Raw genomic sequence first — 10463 nt, forward strand, 5'->3', positions numbered from 1 at the left:
GAATAATGCAACAAAACAAAGAGAATAAAATAAAAGCAGAAGATATATTCCGGTTTTCCTCTTGCAAAGAAGACAATGCATGCTTAGCTAATGTGCTATGTAGTTCCCATTTCTAGGAGTGAGACTGAGATGTGGGGATGATGAGCTAGCATGTCTCTCTAATTCATATGATTTGACGAATATGCCATGGAGGGTCATGCTTCTTTCATCCATAAAATCTTGTTGTTTTGAATGTGATGCTTGGTCTAAGAGTTCCGTGCATCCAACTGATAAAAGAATAGATATTTAATTTGGTTATTTAACTCCAAAGAATTGAATGATCAAAAAATATTTGACTAGGTAGATTGAATGGTTTGTGTTGTTTGGGTTTTCGAACTGTCATTGGCCCAGATGGTTGGACCATTCGACTTGGGAACTATTCATGCAATTAATTCTATTTTACCCTAAACCTGGTCCTTGGCCAAAAACCATTGAAATGGTCAGTGACATATTGACCCGGGCAGTTGAAAGGTTGACCCATTTGACATATTCAATGTTTTTTGGTTATTTTTTGTATTTTAGTCATTTTTATTCTTTTTTAAATTGGGATGGATCGTTCATTTGAACTAGATGGTCGAACCATTGACCCAAAAATTAGTGGCCAGAATGATCCAGTTCTAGGCTGCTTTTTAAAGCCATGATTTTATCTGAATAAATTCGATTCAGTCCAGCCTGATCAGATGTTAAAGTTGGTTTGGATGCTTTACACTTGTTAAAAAGGAGTTCAACTAAGGTGCAATCACTAATCACTAATATTGGTTGCATATTAAATCTAGATCTCAACCAATGAGCTTGAAGTCTGTTTACTTTTCATTTTTATATTTTACAAAATATATTTTCACATTTAGTAAGACATACTTTTCATCACATTCAATCAATCCCGTCTTTGGCTGCACAGTACAGTGGATGCATCATATATTTTGCCATTAAAGAATGATGAGTTTAAAATAGTATATAAGTTATTCATAACTTTTAATTAATTTTGTTCATGATGTATAATATTTAATTTATTTCTAATTTATTTTATTAAGAAAAAAATTATCTATACCTCGCCTGCTGTTGTGGTCAAATAGTAAGAACTCCCTTTGAGTTTACCTGTTAACTTACCAGTTTGGAAGGAGAAGAAATACAAATATATAGAATGCAAAACCTATGTACTTTTTCTAAATTGAGCCTTAATAATGAATATATCGTTAAAAAGTAAATAGTGAAAGAACATATGCACATTAATCACACAATCAATTCTCACAAATGATTTTAAAAAATGAAAAACAAATAACAAAAGGGTTCACTCATTCATCCAATTAAGATTTTTTGGCAAAAAATATTTAATGTACCTATTTGAGTAGCGAATGGATGGTTACCCCGCTCCCAGATAAATAACTTGGGGCGAGGAGAACGAGGTCTCACGTGGAGAGATCAAAGAAGGGACAAAACGAAGTTCATTTGTTCGCCGTGCTTGGGACCACAGAGCCGGCAGAATAATCGGCTCAGGCGCTCAGCGCGTCACAAACAAAGCCGACACACACGTCGCCGTTTGCCAACTCAGCATCTCCGGTTTATTAGGTCAGCAGACACTAATATTCGCATAATAAACTTAATTAACACCTGATTATTTAATAATATTAATAATTACTTAGTTGCCTTTTATTTTTATTAATAATAAATATTTCCTTCCTTGTATACGTTTCTTCAACTCATATTATTTTATTTATTTATACTCCCTTATAATGCTCTCGTGGCTCGCCCCACTTCTCTTTCTCCTGTCTATTTTCTCTTTCTCTTCCCTCTCCGCCTCTGATAGTGCTCTCTCTCCATCTCCTTTCTGCTTGTCTCTCTTTGTTTAAGAGATCTGGGGATACTTTGTTAATCTGCTCATTTGGAGTTCCTATAGATGTCTTGAGGTCTTTCAGGTATATTATCTGCTTCTGATCTGAGCTGATGTTTTGTTCATTCCGTTTGTTCTATTTGTCATTTTTTTTTTTGTTCGAATGGTGGAAAATCAGTTCTTTTTGGTTGCATAGCTTCTTCTTTGCGATGATTTGGTTTTTGGTGGTTTTTTTGCTTGCCTGTTTCAGTGTGTGATTGATTAAGGTTAGTTTTGTCCTTTGCCTTTTGGTTTATTGCTTGTATGGTTCTTGTTGTGTTGCTTTGAGATTTAGGTTTTAGGAGATTTGTGCTTTGGCTTATGAAAGTAATTGTTTTAGTACAGGAACTTGTTTAATTCGATATTGAAGTTGCTTAAAGTTCTTATTTCTTCTGCTCTTATAGTCCTATTCCAGCTTTATAGTAAATCTGTTGCTCTGTTTGATTGGCCACTTGATTGGGTTATCCACCTTGCTATGTTTTCTTTTGCTATCTTCTTTTTGGAATGGCTGCTATATAGAAACCACTCTCGAGGTTTGCTGGACTATGATTTTTTTTTTTTTTTTTGGATTTTAAAGCATATGGAGAACTTTACAGCTCTCAGTTGATGTTTCAGAGTAATAAGTAATGCTTTCTGATGTCTCAGTGGAGGTACTTTAAAGGGAAAACTGAAAAGTTATATGACGTTCTTTTTCTTTTTTCTTTTTCCCCTTCAATAGATTAACTTTTCAGTTCTCTTTTGGATCTATAAAAATGGTTTTCTGTTCCCTTGTTCCAAACCTGAGCTTCTGTCTTTTGCTGAATTTTATCGAGGTATAGTTAAACATGCCCACTGTTTATCTCTCCCTGTGGCAGATTTGTTTTTCTTAGTTGGTAACTGATTAAGAGGTCTCTTTCCAGAACTCCAACAAAATAATGAAATCAAGTATATTATCCTCAGTTTTATCTTTTTTGTTGTAAATTTTTCTTTTATCATTTACTCTGGTGCTTGAATTCCAGGGTTAGGTATAATTTCAACAAGTGTCATTAGTATGCTCTAGCTTCCAAGTTTTATTGGATCGTTTAGCTTTATCTTTATCTCATTTACATACCTGGTCTAAGACTCCTGAGTTTCTTGTAGATTGTATCCATAATGACTGTTTTCTGAGCACATAAATATATTAACTTTGCCTAGAAGGGCTTCAAAAAAACTTCCAAGTTTTTAATTTATTTCCTATGGGCACATTCTGTTCCTTGACAATGGTTGTACTATAGAGGATATCTTTATGATTATATTGTTGTAATTCTACCTCCAGATCTGTAAGGAAGATAATTAAATAAATTAGTTGATGGGGGAAGGTTGAAATTATTGAAGGGTATTTAATACTATTAAATGGCTAACAGATTGGACTTGTCTTAATACTTTGCTGTGTGCACAAAGTGGATGATGATTTCATATGTGAGTGGATGCATGATACTTGGTTTTAAGTGCACTATATTCTTGAAAGGTTGCATATTGTTAGTGTATGAAAATCTTGTTTATGTTAAGATGTTTTTAAGAAACTTGGTATGCTAATGCTTTTTGAATGCTGAATCGGATAGTGAAAATTATTAAAGCAGGAATGCAATATTCGTTCATATAAACTTAGGATGGTATTAGGATGTGTTGGTACTTAGCACTATTCACCTGATTGGACCCCTTTCATGACAATCTGAAAAGTTAAGTTGGTGATCTTCCTCACTGAAGTCCAAAGATTACAGGATTTGCAAAGCTTAATTTTGTCCAAGCAAAAACAGGAGTTGAATGCCCAAAAACTGTAGTTTATTTGGTTAGTAGTAACTAATGGACCTTTAATAACTCCCTATCAGCGTCTGAGAAAACCATTGGCATGCTCAAGGTTTCTGAAATAGCCTATTTTGTCAGGTTTTTCAGGTAAGCTGTGGTAACAGGAAATAGATATATGCTATTTCTTGATTCTTTTTTTCTTTTGATTTCTAATTATGTTGTTGTACTTGTTTAGTTTCTTAGTGACTTGGTAAATCTTAATTAGTGACTGTTTGTTTTCATCTAACCATATATCATTATGAGGATTGTTGGGTGGAGGTGTTATTACAAGTTTCGTGCCATTATCATGTTAGCACACCTATGATTGTTTGGTTTAGTTCACGTAGGTAGTTTGGAATTGGTAAAGGTCATTTTGAGTGCCTGTTAGAATGTTCATGTTGGTCTTGTAGGAAATAAAATGGTAGAGAATGTTGAAATTGCTCTTAAAGAACTCAAACTGGTATAGCATGGTAAATGCTTGCCATGTCTTGAAGTTTAATGACTACAGTGGTATTTGGAACAAGCCTGATCTATTCTGTGTTTCAAAATTTGACACTTTGTTGGATTCAACCTCTTGTTTCCACTAATTCTAGAATGCATGTTTTTTGCAAACTATTCCTGCATACACTTAGAGCTTGCATGTCTTTTTCTATGTAACATCTATAGATATGGATATAAAAAATGATGGTATTTCTTCTCTGCAGTCAATGCATGCCTTATTGTCAGTCATTATCACCTGTCTTGGCACCATTTGCATAGCCTTAACTGAAAATCACTATGATCAGACAAATCCAGTCTGATTTATGGCTAAAACATCACATTAAAAAAATATCCAAAGTGGGTGATGATTGGTAACAATGCTTTTAGTTATTTCTATTATTTAGTTTTCTCCTGCATATGTTTTTAGTTTGTTTTCTAGCTCCGGATAGTAACATGTCAAAATATACAAAACACATTCTAGAAGATGGGTCAGGGTACTTCTCCTGATTGTTCTAAATTTTCAACGTAAAATAATGTTGGCATTTTACACATGAATCCTTATTCTGGGGCTGAAAGGAATCCCAGTCCTGAAGATGTATTGGATTCTAAGAACTATTAGGTTTTTCTATAACAAATACTGACACCAAATGTTTGTATGTTTATATAAATGAAATTCCAATTTGTGTATGTGAAGTGTGCAAAGCATCAGATCATCAACTTTTATTTATTTGAATTAATTGTTGATTTTTTGTGTTTTTTTTTTTATTTTAGATTTAATGAAGCTGAAGGATCCTTCAGAAAGGAGAAAACGACGCTCTGCAGATCTTCTCAGTGTTTCGGTCTTGACTGTTCTCATAAAAGGCTTCTATCCTAGAAACGTTGTCAGATATTATCAAAACTGAGTGCTTCAGTGGCAATTAATCCACAATTGTTGATTTGACACCCAACAAAAATGGACAGGAAGGATACGTCAGGCTTTGTAAGTGGTGGTGGTCTCTTTATCAAGTTTTCTTCTACATTTGGTAATGCTGCATATACCTCTGAATAGGATTGTGGTAAGGCAGTTCTGCTAGGGGTTGTTCTTTTGCTACTAGTGCCCTCAGACTAAAACTCAGACTCGGTATCTCCAGTTCATTTTGCTTTTTCTCATCATATGATGGATCTCAATGTGACAAATTTCCTGTTCCCCGGTAATGGGGAGACCAGCAAAAATGATAACTTCAGTGATACAGCTTTGTGCCTGGACTTTCTTGGCTATGGAACAAAAAAGATTTCCAGATCTAGAGATTCTGGTAACAACCATTGCAATTTATCTGCCCAAGTTGCACCTGATGATAGTTGCGGGTTGGTACTTGGTTTAGGTCCCACACCAAGTTACTATTGTGATGATTACCACCGTTATGGGTCAGACAAAAACACTGGATCTGCTAATATACTTGGAGAAAAGTTGTCTTCTGATGGTGACTCTGGTATCCTAAAACTTGGCCTTCCTCAAGGAACTGGGGATGCCTTGAGTTCAGATGAAAATTTATTTGCAGACCAGGGCAATGTGAATGGGTCTTTTCACCTAAGCCAAATGTCTGCTGAAGAAAATAGAAGTTCCATCCCTATCGTTGATGAAGGTTCAACTTCAGCAAAGAAATCTGGTGGATATATGCCATCCCTTCTACTGGCACCTAGGCAGTACACGGGCAACTTCCTTATGGAAACCCAGTCACTTTTAGAGTTGGGAACCAGGCCCCATCCTCCTCCAGCTCCTGTTCAGTTGAGTCCCGAGCCTTCGGTCATCACAGACTCAACAGGAAGACGATCTGAGCCTGTAACTAGTTTGACTTCTTCAGAACACAGGACCCACCATCCTAAGAAGTGTAAGTTTGATGGATGTTCCAAGGGAGCACGAGGGGCATCTGGTCGCTGTATTGCACATGGAGGTGGGCAGAGATGCCATAAACCAGGATGCAACAAGGGTGCTGAAAGCAAAACTGCATATTGCAAGGCCCATGGAGGAGGGAGGAGATGCCAGCACTTGGGCTGCACCAAGAGTGCTGAGGGGAAGACGGATTTCTGTATAGCGCATGGAGGCGGTAGGCGGTGTGGACAGCCAGGGTGCACAAAGGCAGCCCGAGGCAAATCAGGACGGTGTATCAAGCATGGTGGGGGCAAGAGATGCAAGGCTGAAGGTTGTACTCGTAGTGCAGAGGGACAAGCTGGATTGTGTATCTCTCATGGAGGGGGACGCCGGTGCCAGTACTCAGGTTGCACGAAGGGGGCCCAGGGAAGCACCATGTATTGTAAGGCTCATGGTGGAGGGAAGAGGTGTATATTTGCAGGGTGCACCAAAGGTGCTGAAGGGAGCACTCCCCTATGCAAGGGTCATGGAGGGGGTAAGCGCTGCCTATTTCAGGGTGGGGGAATATGCCCCAAAAGTGTACATGGTGGGACTGATTATTGTGTTGCGCATGGTGGGGGCAAGCGTTGTGCTGTTCCAGGCTGCACCAAGAGTGCCCGTGGTCGAACCGACTGCTGTGTCAGGCATGGTGGGGGAAAGAGGTGTAAGTTTGAAAACTGTGGAAAGAGTGCACAAGGAAGTACAGATTTCTGCAAAGCGCATGGTGGGGGAAAGCGGTGCACATGGAGGCAAGGCACATGTGAGAAATTTGCTAGAGGTAAGAGTGGGCTCTGTGCAGCACATAGCAGCATGGTCCAGGACCGTGACACAAGCAAGGGCGGTATGATTGGGCCAGGACTCTTCCGTGGACTAGTATCAGTTTCAACAGTTGGGAGCAGCATGGACAATGGTTATTCTTCTTCAGCTGTGAGTGCCATCTCCGACTGCATTGACTCACCAGAAAATCCAGCAAAAGGGCAGCACCTACTACCGCCCCAAGTCTTGGTTCCTCTGTCTATGAAGTTCTCATCATCTTCTGGGATATTGGGGGCTGAGAGGGAGGAAGGAAGAAGCAATCAGGGTGGTGGAGCTAGGAGTCTTGATTTCATGGTTCCTGAGGGAAGGGTACATGGTGGCGGTCTCCTGTCCTTGCTTGGTGGGAGTCTAAAAAACGCCATAGATGGGATCTAACTTCTAAGTTTCAATTTCAATTGGCGTATTTCAGACTTCAAGTGATTATTCTTTTGGAATTTGGAATTAAACTGTGCATATTATGGCTGTGTTTGTCCTAGAGTAGGAGTCCAGAGTTTGGTCCTTGTAATTGATGGGAGTGAAGTATTAGTGTCAGTATTGGGGAAGCAAATTATAATGTAACCTTAATTGTCATAGTCTTTGATTCTTCTATACGCGTCCAATGATCCAATCTGAAATCTTTGGAGATGGGACTGTGCATGGTGGTGTTTTTGTACACCTCTTAATCCCATTTTCTGTCCATGCTTACGTAGATACTCCTCTATAATCTGGTAGTAATCATACTTCTATGCTCAGTAAACATTCCTGATTTCCGATTGCAAATGCCCCTTGTACCCTCTTTATCGTTTCTCGATCTTCTGCAAAATTTCCTGCACTTTTCTCCTACATTTCCATTCAATCTGTCACAAATGTCTCATTGATGGGTATTCCCATACATGATTGTTTTCAGAGTTAAGATGTATAACGGGAAGCATCTTAGTGATTGAATGAAAATGCACGAAAAAGTGCAAGCAATTGATAGATGGGAGCCACCTGTAATCCTCATCTTCCTTAGAAAGGATAAACCATAAAAGGAAAAGGTAAGTAAATTACAAATATCCTACTGGGTTTTGGGTTTTCAAATAAAAACAAATACCCACCCTGGGTTTCTAAAATTATTTTGCATTTACTACGAATTATTTGATAATTACAGATACCCTTAATTTGTCAAATACCATGACAAAACTGTTTATAATATGGACCATTATGATGACAATTTTGACCTTTGGTGCACTCAAGCCTAGACCAAACTGTTCTATAAGAAATATTTTATTGGATTAATTGGTTGACCTGTCTATAAGAAATATTTTTATGATGAATGAAAATATGGACTTTTATGACGACAATTTTGATTTTCATTGATTAATTTGTTGACTTGTCTATAAGAAATATTGAGCTCAAGTAAAATGGCATATAGACATTGAAGTAGGATTTTTTTTTTTAATTTTTTTTGGGTTAATGGTCTGATGATTTTTTTGGGGCCATTAAATAAAGAAAAAGAAAAAGTTAAAAGAAATAATGCTTTCCAACGCATTTCTTTAACCTAGGCGGAAAGAAAAGGGGGGAAAGAATCCTATGCCATCACAAAGAGCTGAAAAAAGACACTAGAATCCACTTGACTAGGCAAAGATACTAAAAGATCTTGCCGAAAGGGACGAAAGACACTAAAATTTCGCTTGGATTCGTACTTGGTTAGGCTTGAAGTTGAAGGGGTGGAGAACCATACTATGAGACTAGCAGTATCACCCACTCAGCTCCAATCCCTCTTCGTGGACTTTTCACTGGCCACGGACTTGGTTGCCCTCCACAAACAAAAAGGGGAAAAATTTTAGCCGTCCAAATTTGACAGTGCCCTCCCTGCCATACAATAGTTCACACAGACTCTTATAGCAGTATCGGAGTTGGATACATTTTCCAATCCAAGCTGTCAAACATCGGTAGCCAAAGGTTTTTTCCAGAAAAAGACTGATCGGACGGGGCTTAAGTGACTAACGATCACCCACCATCAAGCAACTCGACAACTCCCAACGTCGTATCTCTTTAATGTGGGTGCTATTAAGATGGTGTTTGGTTCTGTTGTTTATTTGAAAAATGACACCAGCTCAGTGTCAGAGGAGTTTCTTTTAATAGAGTTCTAGATTATTTAATTAAATTGTTTATCAAATAAATGTTTGTCTCGATTTGTGTGAGAGTTTTTTTTTAATGTTTTCTCCAATACAAAGGCATTTTATTTTCATTATTCAGCTTATGTGGCATCTAATGGAGTTGGAGTTGGGGTTAGGGTTGAATGGTTGACCTTTTGGGCAACCTGACCCATCCTGAACCGACACTATAGTACATGTCATATATAAATATATGTTATGTATATAATTTTATTATACATTGATTTGTTTAAATGCATGATTGTTGAATAACCTCCACCACATTGTATCATGTATTTCTTTTAAGATAATCACTTCAGTTAATCCCAATTAGAAAGACTAAAACCTTAATAACATATTTTATATTTTTTGAATATTTTATTTTTCATCTCTTCTTTGCTGTTTGCCGCTCATAAAAGATTTATCATAAGTCATAACTCATCATAAACTATAGCCATTTCAAATACTAATTTTACTGAATTTTGAACCAAAAGAACCAATAAAAATGTCAACAAACAAATACTAATGAAACATAGGATTAATATATGTAGTGAAAGTTAAGATCTAAAATTGAGAAGTTCTAAGAGATTTTTAGGGATGGAAAGAAAGTTGGGTTGGTCCCAACCCGAGCCCATCCATGCAACCCAAAAGATGTTGGGTTGGGTTAAGGTTAGGGTTGAAGGAATTTAGTTAGGGTTAGCTCGACCTAACCCAACTTGACTTACAGCCCTATCCACAGCAAATAACTTATTATTATTATTATTATTATTATTATTATTATTAGGAGAATTGTCTAAAACTCACCATGTCAGTAAGTTTTTATTTTCCAAAACTTACTTTCCGTTAGTGCACCGTTAATGCTTATTAATAAAGATGTCCATGTCATCATAAATAACAATTTTCATGACCAAATTACCCTTAAATGGCAAGTTAGAGGAAAAGGGTGCACTGTTATCCAATCTTTATATTATTTGAGTTTTTTTTTTGTCTTTTTCAGTTTTCAATTTTCCTTTTTTTTTTTTTTCATTTTTAGTGTTTTGTTATAATTTCCAAATTTTTTATAATTTCTGCTTTTACATATTCTATTTTCTACAATCTATAAATTTTCCTAGATTTTTTGTTATTTGTTTGTGATTTCTGTGTTTTTCTATAATTTTTTATTTTTTTCTTCAATTTTTATTTTCTGATATTGTTTTCAATTTCTATAGTTTCTATAATTTGAAAATATATATATTTTATTTTGTTTGCAATTTTTATAATTTTTTATATTTTTTGTAATTTATATGTTTTATGTATTTTATATTTGAAATTATTTTTTTGAATTTTTTCCTTTTTTTCATGTATAAATATTAAAATATATATCTATATATTTTATATTTATCTATGAAGGTTAAAATAGTAATATATTAACACCCATTAGTCTGTTTAATGCCAAATTAGTGACATGGTGAGT

At 36.3% G+C, this 10463-nt stretch overlaps 1 protein-coding gene across 2 annotated transcripts; it reads left to right on the plus strand.

Annotated features, from left to right (window-relative positions):
* Window positions 1-1733: 1733 nt before the first annotated feature.
* On the plus strand, window positions 1734-7481 carry LOC148851464 (uncharacterized). Of its 2 annotated transcripts, none has more exons than XM_088946620.1 (2): window positions 1734-1952; window positions 4961-7481. In XM_088946620.1, exon 2 carries the CDS (start codon window positions 5343-5345, stop codon window positions 7266-7268), a length of 1926 nt encoding a protein of 641 aa, XP_088802746.1. In that variant the 5' UTR covers window positions 1734-1952; window positions 4961-5342; the 3' UTR covers window positions 7269-7481. The 2 variants fall into 2 exon arrangements, with proteins under 2 accessions (XP_088802746.1, XP_088802747.1); XM_088946621.1 differs by lacking the exon at window positions 1734-1952 and adding an exon at window positions 1955-2133.
* Window positions 7482-10463: the final 2982 nt, after the last annotated feature.

Source organism: Nelumbo lutea, chromosome 5 (assembly GCF_056320005.1).
Source record: "Nelumbo lutea isolate HS-2025 chromosome 5, American lotus-T2T, whole genome shotgun sequence".
Classification (NCBI taxonomy): Eukaryota; Viridiplantae; Streptophyta; class Magnoliopsida; order Proteales; family Nelumbonaceae; genus Nelumbo; species Nelumbo lutea.

Bases quoted from the DNA above. Each gene is read 5' to 3' on its own strand.
- LOC148851464 (XM_088946620.1), top strand. From the start codon at position 5,343: ATGATGGATCTCAATGTGACAAATTTCCTGTTCCCCGGTAATGGGGAG.